The following is a 17,774-nucleotide window of genomic DNA, read 5'->3' as shown; positions in this document are numbered from 1 at the left end:
TGGCCTCCCTGCCCTGCAGTAGGCCTCAGAGAGGTGCATCACTCCTGCCCCTAATGGACAAGTCGGTAGGCGGTGGGAGAGGGCCCACTGGCCCTAGGCACTTGGTATGGGGAGCTCAGACCTAGAGCAGAGGGACAAGGGACTCCTGATTCATTGCTGGGTTCCTTAAGCAGATTTTTATAAGAAAATATATGGGGGGTGGGGGTGGGGGGGATACAGAGGGATGCAGCCCAAGAGAGTTATCCTCCACCCCGCCCCGTTTAAACCCCCTGACCCCGACCTCCTGAGGCTGTTTGGGTTCATGGAGACCTTGACCTGCCCCCTTCACTCCTGGCGTTAGCACCCTCCTTTCACACACACACACTTTCTGTTTTCTTTTTAAATTCAGAAAAACAACACCTTCCCTGGATTGAGAGCTAGAGCAGGAGCATTCCCCTCCTGGAATCCCTGTTCTCTTTGGGGTGCGCACTTGACTGCGGGGGAGACGGGAGGGGGAGGGCTTCCCTGTTCGAGTCCCGCTCCCGGAAGACCTGCAGGAATCGTTCCCGCCTACCCTATCCCCACCCCCTCAGCCCCCCCGACCCTTGGCCTGGCTCGGGGAGGGAGTGTTATCCTGCCCAGAGTCTGGGCGCCTCAGCGGTGGCGGCTCCCGAGGGACTGCAGGGAGAGCCCAGGCTGCGGCGCCTGCTCAGTTCGCGCTCACTGCGTCTAAGGCTCCCCCGGACTGGCTCGGCGCCCAGCAAAGGAGCCGGGAGGGGGAGCAAGAAGGCGGCGCAAGAGCCCACTCCGCCGAGGGTTAGGGGAACTGAGCTGGAGAGGGGACCTGCAGGGGGCAGCACCAAGCCGCTAAGCAGGTCCTCTCCTCGCGCTAACCTGTGGTCCCCAGACAATCTTTAGGGAAGCCCCTTTTTCAGATTTCCGCACTGCCCACACCACCTCCACCTGTTTCGGATAAAGGTGGGAAAGTCTCCCACCACTACAAGAACCAGCAGCTCCTGGTGGGAGCAGGACTCGGGTCTCCCTTAGGGCAATCGTCCGCCACCCAAAGGTGGGCTCTTCCCAGGAGGGGCCCAGGGAACAGTCTTGCGGTTCTGGGTGGCGTAAAGGGATCCCCAGGCTCCAACAGCCTCATCCCATTGGCAGATGGCGGAGAAGCAGGCGGCCCACCGCAATGCCCAGGGTCCCAGGAACCATCTGGCTACTATTTCCTAGCCTCAGTTTCCCCGGTGACACCTGGAAAGGCACCGTGTCATTGGTCGAGGCCCGGGGTCAAGGACCCGCCCCTCTTGGGCGGCCTCTGCCCGGGCCAGTCCAGCCGCTCCTCCCCTTCGCTCCCGCCCCGCTCCCACGGTCCCAGAGGTGGGCGGGCGGGCCCCGGATGACGGCGGCAGAACCCTAGCCCGACTCGCCCTCGCCCCCGCCTCGGGCCTGGGCTTCCCCAGCCCAGGCCCCGTCGGGGAGCCTCAAGTCGCGGTGCGCTAGCGCTACGCGCCCCAAGCCCTCCCTGCCTGGGCGTCCCCCGCTCTTGCGCGCGATCGGGCTCCCGGCTTGGAACCAGGGAGGAGGGGGGAGTCAGGGAGCAGCAAGCAGCGACCCGGAAACGCCATATAAGGAGCAGGAAGGATCCCCCGCCGGAACAACCCTTATTTGGTCAGCGCCTTATTTGGAGCAGCCCGATATGGCCCGGCCGCTTCCGGCTCCGGGAGGAGGGAAGAAGGCGGAGGGAAGGGACGGGGGCAAAGTCGGGAACTCCGGAGCAGCTTGGGTCCGGGAGTCCCCAGGTGCGGCTTGAGCCATAGGCTTTCCCGATGCCTGGGCGCCCAGGGTGCAGGAGTCCGCGCAGGGCCCGGGATGCGGGATGGTGGTGCCCACCGCTCACGGCTAGGGGGCTTCACGTCACTCCGGGTCCTCCTGGCCGGTCTTGCCATATTAGGGCTTCCTGCTTCCCATATATGGCCATGTACGTCACGACGGAGGCGGGCCCATGCCGTTCCAGACCCTTCAAATAGAGGCGGATCCGGGGAGTCGCGAGAGATCCCAGCGCGCAGAACTTGGGGAGCCGCTGCCGCCGCCGCCGCCAGCTGCCGCCGCCGCCGCCAGCTTTCGCCGCTGCAGGACCGGCCCCTGCCCCAGCCTCCGTAGCAGCACCGCGTTCACACCGGCCGGCGGCGAGGGCGAGCCTGGGGACCCCACCTGCACTCTCCACAGTGTGCCCCGCGCCCCGCATGTGACCCGGCCAGGCCCCCGAGAGTGTGTCCCCCCAGCTCCAGCCCCGGGCTGCGCCCACCCGGCCCAACAGCAGCTCGCCAGCCCGCCCGGGATGGCCGCAGCCAAGGCCGAGATGCAGCTGATGTCCCCGCTGCAGATCTCCGATCCGTTTGGCTCCTTTCCTCACTCGCCCACCATGGACAACTACCCTAAGCTGGAGGAGATGATGCTGCTGAGCAACGGGGCTCCCCAGTTCCTCGGTGCCGCCGGAGCCCCTGAGGGCAGCGGCGGTAACAGCAGCAGCAGCAGCGGGGGCGGTGGAGCTGGAGGGGGCAGCAGCAACAGCAGCAGCAGCAGCGCCTTCAACCCTCAGGGGGAGGCAGGCGAGCAGCCCTACGAGCACCTGACCTCAGGTAAGCGGTGGCCTATGCCCAGGATTAGCCCCTTCGCCACCATCCTGGCGTCCAGTCCTTCCCCACAGCCTTTGCAGCGCTCCATTCACCGCAGTAGTGCTCCTGGACCTCAGGGATGCAAGTAGGGTTTCCCTTCTGTTCCTCGCATCCTCAGGGTCATATGTTAAAGGGATGCCTGGGGACATCCACCCCCACCCCCACCCACCTCGTTTCTAGCGGTACGCAGAGGAGAGAGCTTTTGTTTTGGATGGAGAGCTCTGGGGCTGCGTGGGTGGGTGGAGGCGGGGGGAGGGTTTGTTTTGATGAGCAGGGCTGTGGCCCCCCTCCCCCCAAAGGCCGTGCCTGCCGTCTGTCCCCAAGGAAAGGCTCTGATCTGTGGCCAAAGATGTCCCGGCTGCCCGGGGTAGTGGGCGCGTACTAGCCGCAGCCGAGGGAGTGCTGGCGGGAATTCCTTGCCCGCGCAGCCGCCGCGGTGCAGCTCTGGGAGCTGCAGTGGAGGGGGATTCTCCGTATTTGCGTCAGCTGTTGTTGAAATGGGCTCTGCCGCTGGAGCGGGTCCAGGAACATTGCAATCTGCTGCTATCAATTATTAACCAGCCCGGGAGTCAATGGTAGCCGGCCCGACCTCTTGCCTGGCGGCTTGGGTCCTCCTCGTCCTCCAGTGATTGCTCTCCAGTAACCAGGCTTCGTCCCTCTCTCTCTCCTCCCAGAGTCTTTTCCTGACATCTCTCTGAATAACGAGAAGGTTCTCGTGGAGACAAGTTACCCGAGCCAAACCACGCGGCTGCCCCCCATCACCTACACTGGCCGTTTTTCTCTGGAGCCTGCGCCCAACAGTGGCAACACCTTGTGGCCTGAGCCCCTCTTCAGCCTGGTCAGTGGCCTCGTGAGCATGACCAACCCACCGGCCACTTCATCTTCAGCACCATCTCCGGCGGCCTCCTCTTCCTCTTCTGCCTCCCAGAGCCCACCTCTGAGCTGTGCGGTGCAGTCCAACGACAGCAGCCCCATTTACTCCGCGGCACCCACCTTCCCCACGCCTAACACTGACATCTTCCCTGAGCCACAAAACCAGGCCTTTCCCGGCTCGGCAGGCACCGCGCTCCAGTACCCACCTCCTGCTTACCCTGCTGCCAAGGGTGGCTTCCAGGTCCCCATGATCCCTGACTACCTGTTTCCACAGCAGCAGGGGGACTTGGGCCTGGGCACGCCAGACCAAAAGCCCTTCCAGGGCCTGGAGAGCCGTACCCAGCAGCCTTCACTCACTCCACTCTCTACCATCAAGGCCTTTGCCACACAGTCGGGCTCCCAGGACCTGAAGGCCCTCAACACCACCTACCAGTCTCAGCTCATCAAACCCAGCCGCATGCGCAAGTACCCCAACCGGCCCAGCAAGACGCCCCCCCACGAACGCCCCTATGCCTGCCCAGTGGAGTCCTGTGACCGCCGCTTCTCCCGCTCAGATGAGCTTACCCGCCACATTCGCATCCACACTGGCCAGAAGCCCTTCCAGTGTCGCATCTGCATGCGCAACTTCAGCCGCAGTGACCACCTCACCACCCACATCCGCACCCACACAGGCGAGAAGCCCTTCGCCTGCGACATCTGTGGGAGAAAGTTTGCCAGGAGCGATGAACGCAAGAGGCATACCAAGATCCACCTGCGGCAGAAGGACAAAAAAGCAGACAAAGGTGTTGTGGCCTCTTCTGCCACCTCCTCCCTCTCTTCCTACCCGTCCCCGGTGGCTACCTCCTACACGTCCCCGGTTACTACCTCTTATCCATCCCCAGCCACCACCTCATACCCATCGCCTGTGCCCACCTCCTTCTCCTCTCCCGGCTCCTCGACCTACCCGTCCCCTGTGCACAGTGGCTTCCCCTCACCCTCGGTGGCCACCACATACTCCTCCGTTCCCCCTGCTTTCCCAGCCCAAATCAGTAGCTTCCCTTCTTCAGCTGTCACCAACTCCTTCAGCGCCTCCACAGGGCTTTCGGACATGACAACAACCTTTTCTCCGAGGACAATTGAAATTTGCTAAAGGAAAGGGCAAAGGGAGAAAAAGAAACACAAGAGACTTAAAGGACAGGAAGAGGAGACGGCCATAGGAGGGGGTTCTTCTTAGGTCAGATGGAGGTCCTCAGAGCCAAATCCTCCCTCTTTACTCAACCCCAGGGTCGGCGTGGAAGGTTTGTTGGCCAACAATTCTTTCTGCCCACTTTCCCTTCCTCCCCTACTCCCTTTGACTTCAGCTGCCTGAAACAGCCATGTCCAAGTTCTTCACCTCTATCCAAAGAACTTGATTTGCATGGATTTTGGATATATCATTTCAGTATCATCTCCATCGTATGCCTGACCCCTTGCTCCCTTCAATGCTAGAAAATCAAGTTGGCAAAATGGGGTTTGGGCCCCTCAGAGCCCAGCCCTGTACCCTTGTACAGTGTCTGTGCCATGGATTTTGTTTTTCTTGGGGTACTCTTGATGTGAAGATAATTTGCATATTCTATTGTATTATTTGGAGTTAAGTCCTCACTTTGGGGGGGGAAAAAAAAAGCAAAGCCAAGCAAACCAATGGTGATCCTTTAATTTTGTGATGATGCTGTGACAATTAAGTTTGAAGCTTTTTTTGAAACAGCAGTCCTCGGTATTAATCAGAGCATGTGTCAGAGTGATGTTCCGTTAATCTTTTTGTAAATATTGCCCGACCGTACTCTCACATGTGGCAAAATATGGTTTGGATTTTCTTCTTTTTTTTGAAAGTGGTTTTTTTTTTTCCGTCCTTTTGGTTTAAAAAGTTTCACGTCTTGGTGCCTTTCGTGTGATGCGCCTCGCTAATGGCTTGACATGTGCAGTTGTGAGGGACATGCTCACCTCTAGCCTTAAGGGGGGCAGGGAGTGATGAATTGGGGGAGGCTTTGGGAGCAAAATGAGTAAGAGGGCTGAGCCGAGCCTCGGTTCTCCAGAATGTAAGAAAACAAAATCTAAAACAAAATCTGAACTCTCAAAAGTCTATTTTTTTAACTGAAAATGTAAATTTATAAATATATTCAGGAGTTGGAATGTTGTAGTTACCTACTGAGTAGGCGGCAATTTTTATATGTTATGAACATGCAGTTCATTATTTTGTGGTTTTATTTTACTTTGTACTTGTGTTTGCTTAAACAAAGTGACTGTTTGGCTTATAAACACATTGAATGCGCTTTATTGCCCATGGGATATGTGGTGTATATCCTTGAGAAAAATTAAAAGGAAAATAAAATAGGTGTGGTTGGGTGTGTTTCCTGGGCTGAGGGTGGGGTGGTCTGCAGTAGCTGTCCCTCTCAAGGGGTTTGAAGGGCTTTTACAGAGACAAAGGTATTCCAACCAGAGTCATGTCCACTGTGTGTCACTGGAGTGAATTCTTTATGAGGACTGGGTGTGAATCTCCTCTTCTTGATCCTGGGCCTATTCCTCCTCAGTCTGGTGGGCTGCAGTCTTGTCTTGGTTAGTTAAAGCTAACGGCCAGTGATAGGGGTGGAACATGTGTGGCCAGAGGCAATGCTATTCTCCTGGCGCCAAAGGTTCAGCCAGCCCTGCCCCCCATCTCTATGCAGGGTTGGGAAAATCTAGGTTCTTGGGAATCCTTGCCATATGCACTTGGGGGAGATAAGGGGTGGGCACAAGGACTTTGGGAAACAGCAACAAAGCTGGGGCTGACTCAGCCTCTCCTTCCCATCCTCCATGTCCCCAGAAACCTAAGGATGTCGAAGAAGCCTAGAAGAGGTCAGGGCCACTAGTCAAGCCAAGAATCCTTCCAGGAAGAAATCTCATTACTTGCCAGCTGGAGCAGCAATCCTTGGCAGCTTCCTGGGACACGGGGCAGAGTGGGCAGGAGACTGGCCTGGAGTCTTAAGGTTCCCATCCAGACCAAGTCTGTTCCCATTGTGTAGAAGGTCTGAGGTGCCAGGTTCCTCTGGCCCCAGCTCCCAGAGGGTCCACATGGCTAGAGCAATCCTTGTGGGCTTATGAGCATCTGTCTACTCTGTGAGAGATCTTGAGCTGGCCACAACAATAATGCAGATTGTCATTTGGAAAGACAGAGATGTAAGCCAAAAATTATAAAATGGTGTTATGGTTTGTAATATGGGCAAGCATGGGGCTCTGTAAGAGCACAGAGAAGGGCACACAACCCACCCGGGGCTTAGGAAAGGTAGAAACATTGAGTCGGGAAGAGTAAGTAGGACTCAACTCAATTGACTTGCTTTGTGTGAGGCAGGGAGGGCACTGGTTGGTCTTTGCCCAGGAGAGTTGATGGATGGATTACTGAATGGAAGCACTAACTCCAATCCTTATATGAGTCTTCTGTGAATTGGTCAGATGGGTACAATAGATTTGGTGTCCTGGAATTCCTAAGCCTGGGCTCCCCTCCTAACTTCTGACCCCCAAAATCAAGGACAATGAAGTATGCCCCCTACCCAGTATGGTTATCAGGCCCTGAGTGAAGTCGAAGTCTCATTTGCCTCTACTCCTCCTTCTTTTGAGGGTCTCCCTGGTTACTCCTCCTCCCTCTAAGGGTCTCCTCAGTTACCTACCCACCTCTCTGGAGCCAGGAATTACAGCAATCCCCTGGCATAGGCCCAATTCTTTCTCTTCCATTCTAGCCCTCAAGCACCAATGCTCTTGACCTCTGCCCTTTCCCATGATACCAGACTCCCCAGCCTGGAGCAGGGGGAACCAAGCCACCTTCTCCAGCAAAGGGCACATCCCTGTGAGCCTCCTAGCAAAAGTGCCAGATCCTGATGGGACAATATTTGCATTGGCACACCTCTTCCCAGCCCCACCTACCCCTCCTCATCTCACTCTAGGCTCAGGAACGCAAGTCTATGCCTGTTACACATTCTTAAGAATTTCTCACCACAGACTCCCAAGAAACTAACCATGGCAAGAATAAAATGTGAAAGAAAGAGCAAAGAGACTCTGTTCCTTTAAAGTAGAGGGTCTCCTATGTGACTACAGTGCCTCAGAATCAGATTCCCGGCCCCATTCTCAGAGCGTCTGATTCTTGAAGTCTGGGCTGGGGTCCTGGAACTGACCTTGATAACAAACACACCAGGAGATTCTGATGCAGATGGCTTGTTGAGAAATTATGACACGCCTGCTAGATATTTTTTTTTTCTCCTATCATCAGGGTTTCTTTAGGTTCTGAGAGTGAAAACTCAAGTTTCTTTGCATGGTTGAAATAGGGCAAGACCCAAAAATTGCCCCATTTTACAGTCCTATAGTATAAAGAAAAAGGAAAGTGTTCATTTTAACTCCTGCTCCTGGGAGGGAAATCTGAAACCAAGGGCACAGGGCAGTGCTGATAAAAGCTCTCATCATCATAAAGGCTGAGGTTTGGGAAGGGACCCAGATAGTGTTGAACAATTGATTGCTACCTGGGGACACTGCCTAGGGCTTCAGGGATGAGGAGAAGGACAGAGGGGAGTGGGGTGGAAGAGGAGAGTGGGGCCGGGGAACTTGGCGAGCAGAGGACGGGTTTAGACTGTGATGTAAAAGAAAGAACTGAGTTCTAAGGACCCTTGACCCTTCCTCCTAGTACCTGAGAGGTACTCTTTTCTCTTTAATTTCAGGAATGTTCAGCCTCGTCCATTTTGAAAGATTCTAAGCACTTAGAAAGGCAGAGCTTAGCCTGGTTGTCAGGCTGGGTTTGAAGTGTGTTCCTTCTACATCCCCCCGCTTGGAGTCCCCCAACCCCAGGAAGAAATGGAGTTAGGAATGGGTACTCCAAGGTCAGAGATATTCCCTGCAGGCTCCCTCTCTCTCCTCAACCCTGCTGTTTTCCCTGGTCAGCCACACACAGTGCAGTTTGAGAGGGGAAGATTGGGCAGAGTGAGATCCCGGTGGTCCTAAGGGAAATGAGGCCAAGTCTAAAAGAATTGAGTGTCAAGCAAATAAGATTTCAACATTTTACCCATAAGCCTTTGGTGCTAATAAGATTTCTGCACTCAAATAGCAAATCTAGCCCTCCACTTCTGTGATGTTTCTTCCCATCTCCCTTTTCCCTTTACTAGAACCTAGCATACTTGAATTCTCTTAGGTCAAGTTGGTGGCTCAGCTCCTCAGACCCAAGTAAATCTACCTCATTTCCCTTTTCAGGGAGCTCTCTCCAACAAGCCTACTCCACTCACTCACTCACTACTTAGGCTTATTATTATTATTGTTATTACGACTTTATTGAGGTACAATTGATGTACAATAAACTGTACATATAAAGTGTACAATTTGATGAGTCTTAACATATGTGTACACAGTGAAGCCATCAACACATTTAAGATAGTGAACATATCCATCACCTCCAAAACTTTTCTCATGCCCCTTGGTAATTTTTCCTTCTTCCACCCCGTGTCCCTAGGCAACCACTGATCTGCTTTCTGTCACTATCTAGATCAGTTTACATTTTCCGAAGTTTCATGTAAGTTGAATAATTTTATGTATTCGTTTTGATCTGGGTTCTTTCACCTAGCATCATTATTTTGAAATTCATCCACATTGCTGCATGCATAAATAGTTCACTCCTGTTTATTGCTGAATAGTATTCCACTGCAATGGCTATAGCACAATCTTGTACCTGTGGATGGACATTTGGGTTGGTTCCCTTCGGGGCTATTACAAATAAAGCTGCTGTGAACATCTGAGTACAAGTCCTTATGTGGATGTGTCCTTATTTATTCCGAAGCCTCCCGATTCTGGCTCCTTCTTCCCACCATGTCCCCATTTACTCTCCTCCCTCTTACTCAAAGCAATAATCACCAATCTCCCCCTACACTCCCAGAGGCAGGGCTCAACCTCCTAAAAGATTTGCTTCATTTAACCTTTCCGCATGTAAACAGAGCCAGCCCCTTCATCATTTTTATTGCTCTACTCCAAACTCCCTCCAGTTTGTTTATACCTTCCTGGTAATGAGATGTCTGGGGCTAGCCAAGGTATGCTGTCATGATTTATTCTGCTTGGCAAATGTACGTAAATCCTTAGTGATACTTTTCTAAGGAGGAAGGGTACCTGCTGGATGGTGGGCCACGCACTGGTGAGGCACTCCTGCCTCAAAAGGAGGAAGGGTCTGAGATCAGAGGATGCGGGAAGGTGCCCTGGGAGACTAGTTCCAAGAGGTCATCTGTACGCTTTGCCTTTTTTACTGTTTCCTGTGGGCTCTACCTTGCATGGGTTTTCTGGAACACAGGCACCACTCACCCATTAGTTGTTGCAAACCCTATCCTACCTCATTCCCGCCTCTCAGTCCTGAGATAGTATTGTAACTACAACTTCTTTCTCTCCTCTTTGGGCCCAGAAGGCCTGGGACTGTGGAGCTGCCTGAGCGTGAAAAGGGCAGCTGAGGCCAGAGGGTGGGTCTTGGTCTGTGTTCCCAACTCTGATAAATTGGCATTTGCTGCCTGCCTGGGTATGTGCATGGGCGGCTACACTTATTTTAGAAAATTATCCTCAACAATTAGCCTTTCCAGACACACAATCACACGTGCTAGTGAGGATGTGGAAAAACTGGAACTCTTATACGCTGCTGATGGGCATGTAAAAAGGTGTAGCCTCTTCGGAAAATGACTTAGCTGTTTCTTATAAAGTTAAATATCTACGCTATGACCCAGCAATTCCACTCCTGGGTATCTACCCAAGAGAAATGAAAATATGTTCACACAAAGATAAGTGTGGGACTGTTCATAGCAGCATTATTCATAACAGCCAAAAAATGGAAACCATCCAAATGTCTATTCAACTGGTGAATGAATAAACAAGATGTGGTATATCCAAACAATGAAATACCATTCAGCAGTAAAAAGGAACAAAATAGGGATGTGTGCTGCAACATGGATAAACCTCAAAAACGTTATGATAAAGAAGTCAGATGTATATCATATGATTGCATTTATACGAACTATCCAGAAAAGGCAAATCTATGGAGACAGCAGATTCGTAGTTGCCAGGGGGCTGAGCCTAAGAGTAGGTTTTGACTGCAAATCAGCTTGTTATTTTGAGGATGTTGGAAATATTCTAAAACTGGTGTAATGTTTGAACAACTCTGTAAATTTACTAAAAGTCATTGAATTGCACACTTAAAATGGATGAATTTTATGGTATGTAAATTATACCTCAATAAAGCTATTTTTAAATCCTTTATACTTCAATAAAGCTATATTTAAAAACTCTTTTCAGGCCAGCCTGGGTAGCCTAGTGGTTAAGTTCAGTGTGCTTCACTTCGGCGGCCCGAGTTCGGTTCCCGGTGCCGACCTACACCACTCATCTGTCAGTGGCCATGCTGTCCCAGCGGCTCACACACAAAAAAAGAGGAAGATTGGCAACAGATGTTAGCTCAGGGAAGCTCTTCCTCAGCAAAAATAAATAAATATTATTTTAAAAAAATCTTTTCCATCCCTGTCTTTGAGTGCCCATTCACCAGGTGGGCTTCCCAGCGTTCATCCCATCCTTACAGACCTGTCCTCCATCCTGGGGTGACCCTCTTGGACCCTCTGTCCTGCTAGCTGCCCTGGCCTGAGCTCTGACCAGCCCCTCTGCTCGGAGGACACAGCCCTCTAAGATCATGGTGCTGATCTGCAAACTGGAGGCCAAAGGGCAGGCCCCAAGGTAGCGGGGGTGGAGGCCCTCCTAAGACTCTCACTCGGGACTTGTTTTGAGGGGAGGGATGTAAGAAATCTGGGGAGGCAAATGGGTGGAAATGAATGTATCCTGAAGTGTCTTGTCCCATCCCTGAGGCTCAGGTACTTCAGGAGACCCACCGCGGCCAGAGGGCTCCTCGGCTCCCAAACAAATGAGGAAGTTGCCCTTTCCAAAGAACCAGCGATGGGTGCCCTCCTCAGAGAACACAATCTCAGCCTTTTTGGAAGCTCATTTCTCCTCAGAACCAACTTCTCATCCTAGAACCTTTTCAGATCCAAAAACCAGACTCCTAAGAAACAAACTGTGCCTCATTTTTTGAACAAATTAAAGGAGCACCAGGGGCCGGCCTGGGGGCATAGTGGCAAAGTTCGTGCTCGCTTTGGCGGCCCAGGGTTCGCCAGTTTGGATCCCTGGCGTGGACTTCACACCACTCGTCAAACCACGCTGTGGCAGCATCCCACATAAAATAGAGGAAGATTGGCACAGATGTTAGCTCAGGGCCTATCTTTCTCATAAAAAAAAAAAAAAAAAAGAAAGAAAAAACAAGAAAGAAAGAAAAAAAAGAAAGAAGAAAAAAGGAGCCGCCCCGTGGCTAAGTGGTTAAGTTCGTGCACTCTGCTTTGGCAGCCTGGGGTTTGCTGGTTCGGATCCTGGACATGGACCTACACACCACTCATCAAGCCATGCTGTGGTGGCATCCCACACAGAAGAACTAGAATGACCTACAACTAGGATAGACAACTATGTAGTGAGGGCTTTGAGGAGAAAAAAAGAGGAAGATTGGCAACAGACGTTAGCTCAGGGCCAATACTAAAAAAAATAAAGGAGCACCAACTGTGGGCAAGTTGGTCCAGGGGATTTGGAGGGGTTCTGGGAGAAGGAGAAACAAAACTATCCCAGCCTGCCAACCACCTTTCAATCTCTTTAGAACCAACTTTGAATTCCCTCAAACTGACTTCTCAGAGACAGTGAATCTCCTCCAGCTGCTTTATCAAAACTGATTTTCAGGGCCTGCCCGGAGTGTAGTGGTGAAGTTCAGCATGCTCCACTTCAGTGGCCCAGGTTCTCAGGTTTGGATGTGGCACAGACCCACAACATTGTCAGCCATGCTGTGGCAGTGACCCACATATAAAGTGGAAGAAGACTGACACAGATGTTAGCTCAGGGCAAATCTTCCTCAAGCAAAAAAAGAGAGGAATATTGGCAACAGTTGTTAGCTCAGAGCTAATCTTCCTCAGCAAAAAAATAAATAAATAAAATAAAAATAAAGAAAAAAATTTCAGTCATCTCCACACCAATTGTCCACCTCAAACTGTCTTCTCAGAATCACGTATTTAATATCCCCAGGTCCACCTGACTTGGCCCTGTTGTAAGCCTTCTCAGATCAGTGATGAGGCCAAGGAGAACCTTGGGGAGCGTTCTCAATCTTCTATGAATGACACAGACAAAACTTTGATGGTCCTCGAGTCCCTATAAAACAGAAGCTTTAGAGTGGTTACTACTTCCAATCCCATTACAGCAGCCTCAGAACTGATTTTGTCTCCTCAGATTTGTGATGATTCCCCCAAATTGCCGCCTCAGCGTCATCTTTCATTCTCTTCGGAGCTAGATTTCACTTTTGGCTAATGAAACTGCCAAAGTCCTTAGAATTTTCTTCTCAGAAGCATCTTGGTTCTATCCAGAAACACTTTTTTCAATCTCCTCAGGCCCCACTGTCAGGCTCCATAAAGCAGGTCTTTTTAAGTTACTCATCCATGGGCCTCAGGTTCCCCATCTGTTTAACGGGAAAAATAATACTTATTTTCTCCTTCTCTTTAAAAGAAGCATGTGATTTTCCCCCGATTTCAAAATAAATATTCATTGTGAGAACTACAGCAACACCTCACTTTTTTCACACATGTGAGAGGAGGGAAAGCTCTTTTTTTGTTGGTTTTAATAATTTCTTTTTTTTAAAATTATTTATTTATTTTTTTGAGGAAGATTAGCCCTGAGCTAACTGCTGCCAATCCTCCTCTTTTTGCTGAGGAAGACTGGCCCTGAGCTAACATCCACGCCCATCTTCCTCTACTTTATATGTGGGACGCCTACCACAGCATGGCTTGATGAGTGGTGCCATGTCTGCACCTACGCCCCGAATGGGCAAACCCCGGGCCGCCAAAGTGGAACATGCACACTTAACTGCTGCGCCACCAGGCAGGCCCCAGGAAAGCACTTTGACACACAAAATCTCATACACTGATGGAGACTAAACTGGTACAAACTTTCCTGTGGGCAATTCAACAGCAGGCACCAAGAGCCTTACCAAAGTTCATGCCTTCTGACCTAGCAATCCTTCCAGGATCGCTGTTAATTACAGTATTCTTCATAATGGAGAAAAACTGGCAACAACATAAATGTCCCATAGATGATGGCTGAAGTATATTCTTACATGATGGACTACTAGGCAGTCATTATATATCATGTTCCCAGATAATTATTGACCTGAAGAAATGTCAACAATATAATACTAAGTGATAAAGTAATATATAAAACTTTATATGGCATGAGTCCATTTTTATAAAATACATTTATGTGCATACATGCATATGTCAAATGTTAATACTTGTTACTTTGGTAGGATTGTGGGAAATTTTTATTTCATTTTTTACGTTGAGCAGGCATTTTTATCATCAGAAGAAAATCATTCTGGGGCTGGCCCTCTGGCCTAGTGGTTAAGTTTGGCATGCTCTGCTTTGGTGGCCTGGGTTAAGTTCTCAGGTATAGACCTACACCACTCGTCAGTGGCCATGCTGTGGCGGCAACTCATATCCAAAATAGAGGAAGACTGGCACAGATGTTAGTCAGGGCAAATCTTCCTCAGAAAAAAAATCAAATCAAATCAATCAATCAGCAATTTAATAAAAAAGAAGAAAATCATTCTATTTATGAAAGAAAAAGAAAAAACTAAGACTAGGTAAGCAAATAATTTTTTTAGACTCTGGTGTGATATAGGGATCTTTGTGGAAGTTCTCTGATGGATCATTCTTTCCCCTTGCAAGGATGTGCCCCTTCAATTGTAAGGTGTTAAAGAATGCTAAAAAGTAAGGAAGGGAAAGATATTCTAGGGTCTCAGGGCTCTACATTCTTTGCTGAGTGGACACAAGTTGGCCGTTTCATATGCCTGTAGGAGGATTGTCTGTTGGGGGTGGCAGGATAGAAGCACAAAGGAGCTGCCACTACTTCTAAATTTGGGGACTGTGGGTTTTTCACAAGTCAGAAAGCGGGGCTGGTCCCGTGGCCAAGTGGTTAAGCTCACATGCTCCACTTTGGCAGCCCGGGGTTTCACCAGTTCAGATCCCAGGCACGGACATGGCACCGCTCATCGGGCCACGCTGAGGTGGCGTCCCACGTGGCACAACCAGAAGGACCTGCAACTAGAATATACAACTATGTACTGGGGGTTTTGGGGAGAAGAAGAAAAAAAGAAGATTGGCAACAGATGTTAGCTCAGGTGCCAATATTAAAAAAAAAAAGTCAGAAAGCGTTGTTATTTTATTGGCTCACCAAGCTCCCTCAACTATTTCTTAGAGAACTCTTGAGATCTTGCCCCATCACTGAAGTATCCCCCTATCCCCATTTCCAGTCTACAACTCACGCATACTACTAGGCTCAAGGCCTTCCTCTGAAATTTCTTTCTTCTGCTTGTTACTGAGTTGGTGTTAACCAGGTGGTCTTGCTGGTTACTCTTGGATCAGACTGTTTTGTGTACCCCAGTTTAGTGGGCACATTGCAGAAGGAAGAGCCCAAGTTTGGGTCACTGTCTTGGGGCCACACTCAGCCCTGGGCCATCCAGTCTACACTGCTCCTTCAGTAACTTAGTCTGTTATCCGAAAAAACATTAATCAAATACCTATTTTATGTCAGGCCCTGTGCACGTAGAGATAAAAAAGATAAAGTCTGGGGCAGTACAGAATTGGGTGGGGAAAGATTTAGAAATAAATAATTACCTTACAGCGTGATTGATATAACAGAGGTGTGTATAGAGCAGGGAGTGACTAATTCTGTCAAGGAGGAGGGGACGTAGGAATAGGGTGTAAAAGGAAGATTGGGAGTTCAGAGGACAAGAATTTGCAGGCAGAGGGAACAGCAAGTGCAAAGGCAAGGAGGTCAGCATGTTCACCAGCATGAATTCATGGTGGTGTGGCCAGGAAGCAAGGAGAGGAGGGGCAGGGAACCAGCCTGGAGGCAGGTCCAGGCCAGACTCGGAAGGTTGCACTTTTCCTAGAGGCAACAGGGACACAAGTGGCATTAGAGAGAAGGTCTGCGACTTAGTCTGACTGTGTTTCTGTGTGCTCGAAAGGCTGCACTGCCTCTTGCCTCCCTGGGAGGGTCCTGGTGCCCCCGCTCCACTTCCAGTTTAGTTATTGCAATGATAACAATAATTCAACTAGTCACTTCAGATTTTATACATGCTCTTTTATTTCAGCTTTCAATAAAGTATGAGTCACTTCCAACTCAATTATTTGATCTTAGCCCACTTTTCTTCAAATAAGATATAACTTCTAAATATGCTCCAATTTCATGGATAAATCAAACCTCATATTTTTTATTGCGTAAATTTTCAAACATTCACAAAAGTAGGAGGGAATAGTGCAATGAACCTCTCTGTATCTATCAGCAGTTCAACAACCGTCAATTCATAGGTGGTCTTGTTTCATCTTTACCACCTCCTCCCTCCCCACCACCACACAGTGGATTGTTTTGAGCAAATTCTGGACATTATACAATTTCATCTGCAAATACTTCAGTACACAACCTTTTTTTTAAGATTTTATTTTCCCTTTTTCTCCCCAAAGCCCCCCAGTACATAGCTGTGTATTTTTTTAGTTGTGGGTCCTTCTAGTTGTGGCATGTGGGATGCTGCCTCAGCATGGCCTGACCAGCGGTGCTGTGTCCGCGCCCAGGGCCGCCAAAGCAAAGCACACGAACTTAACCACTCGGCCCCAGGGCCGGCCCCTCAGTATATATCTTTATAAGTATTTTTTAAGTTCCTTTGGTTAAATCAGGACTTAAAAAAGACCAGACTTTGCATTTGGTTGATACGTCTTTCAAGTTTCTTTTCATTCATAATAGCTCATCTTGCTATTTATTTATTCAAGAAACCAGGTTATTTATAATGAAGAATTCCTCCACTTTTGGAATTTGACAGATTGTAATGTTGTTTATGATGTCTTTCTAGCTCATGAATTTCCTCTAAACTTGTTACACCTAGAGGTTGATCAGATTCAGCTTCACTTTTTAGGCAATGCTATATACTTGCTATTGCAACATATCAAGAGGCACATAATTTTTGGTTCTCTCCTTTTAATTTCCTAGATATGATTTTTAAATTGAAATGTAATTCAGTTAACATAAAATTCTCCATTTGAAAGTGTACAATTCAATGGTTTTCAATATATTCATAATGTTGTAAAACTATTGCCACTATCTAATTCTGGAACATTACCATCACCGCCCCCCTTCGCCCCCGCCCAAACCCTGTACCTGTTAGCAGTCACTCCTCATTCCACCTACCCCCCAACACTTGGCAACCACTAATCTACTTTTTGTTTCTGCAGATTTGCCTATTCTGGACATTTTATATAAATGGAATCATGAAATATGTGGCTTTGTTTACTCAGCATAATGTTTTAAGGTTCGTCCATGTTGTAACATGCCTCAGTACTTCATTCAGTTTTTGGCTGAATAATGTTTCAGTGTTTGGCTATACCACATTTTGTTTATCCACTCATCAGCTGATGGACATTTGGGTTCCTTCCACTTTTGGCTATTACAAATAATGCTGCTGCTATGAACATTATACACAGGTTTCTGTGTGAACATATGTTTTCAGTTCTCTTGGGTGGTCTCGCTTTTCGTGATGTTAAAATTATCTGGAGGGGTCAAGTATTATTGGTATTATAAAGCTCCCCTCAATCTTTCACCCAGTGGTTTTAGGACTCCCTGATGATTGATGATCCTTGTCTAAACCCATTATCTCATTAGAGGTTAGGAAATGATGATTTTGTAATCCTATCATTCCATTGGCATTTACTAATCAGAATTTGTTGACAAAGAATTTAGACTAAACCATAGTTGTAAAAAAAGACAGGATAGGGGCTGGCCCAGTGGCGTAGTGGTTAAGTTCGCATGCTCTGCTTTGGCAGCCTGGGGTTCACAGGTTTAGATCCTGGGTGTGGACCTGCACACTGCTCATCAAGCCATGCTGTGGTGGCATCCCACATACAAAATAGAGGAAGATTGGCGCAGATGTTAGCCCAGGGCCAGTCTTCCTCAAAAAAAAAAAAAAAACACAAAGACAGAATAAATACTTGACTGCTTCCTTTCATTTATCAAACAATGATATTTTGTACTTTCCTATATGGAACCCTAATAAATTCTGGGTCTCTACATGGTCAAGGCTCTACACGGAGTTGCAAATAAAGAATTATAATCCTGGAAATCCAATCTCTA

General features: G+C 49.1%; 1 protein-coding gene across 1 annotated transcript; it reads left to right on the top strand.

The window, feature by feature from the left end:
* The first annotated feature begins 1,330 nt into the window (after positions 1-1,330).
* Positions 1,331-5,881, top strand: EGR1 (early growth response 1). Its single transcript, XM_001502553.6, has 2 exons — positions 1,331-2,621; positions 3,332-5,881. The coding sequence occupies exons 1-2, from the start codon at positions 1,985-1,987 to the stop codon at positions 4,657-4,659; spliced, it is 1,965 nt and encodes a 654-aa protein (XP_001502603.5). The 5' UTR covers positions 1,331-1,984; the 3' UTR covers positions 4,660-5,881.
* The last annotated feature ends 11,893 nt before the right edge of the window (positions 5,882-17,774 follow it).

This window comes from Equus caballus, chromosome 14 (genome assembly GCF_041296265.1).
Source record: "Equus caballus isolate H_3958 breed thoroughbred chromosome 14, TB-T2T, whole genome shotgun sequence".
Taxonomy (NCBI): Eukaryota; Metazoa; Chordata; class Mammalia; order Perissodactyla; family Equidae; genus Equus; species Equus caballus.
This window is presented reverse-complemented; position numbering and strand designations above follow the sequence as displayed.

Bases quoted from the DNA above. Each gene is read 5' to 3' on its own strand.
- EGR1 (XM_001502553.6), top strand. From the start codon at position 1,985: ATGCCGTTCCAGACCCTTCAAATAGAGGCGGATCCGGGGAGTCGCGAG. The intron at 2,622-3,331 runs GTAAGCGGTGGC...CTCTCCTCCCAG, and splicing joins CTACGAGCACCTGACCTCAG to AGTCTTTTCCTGACATCTCT.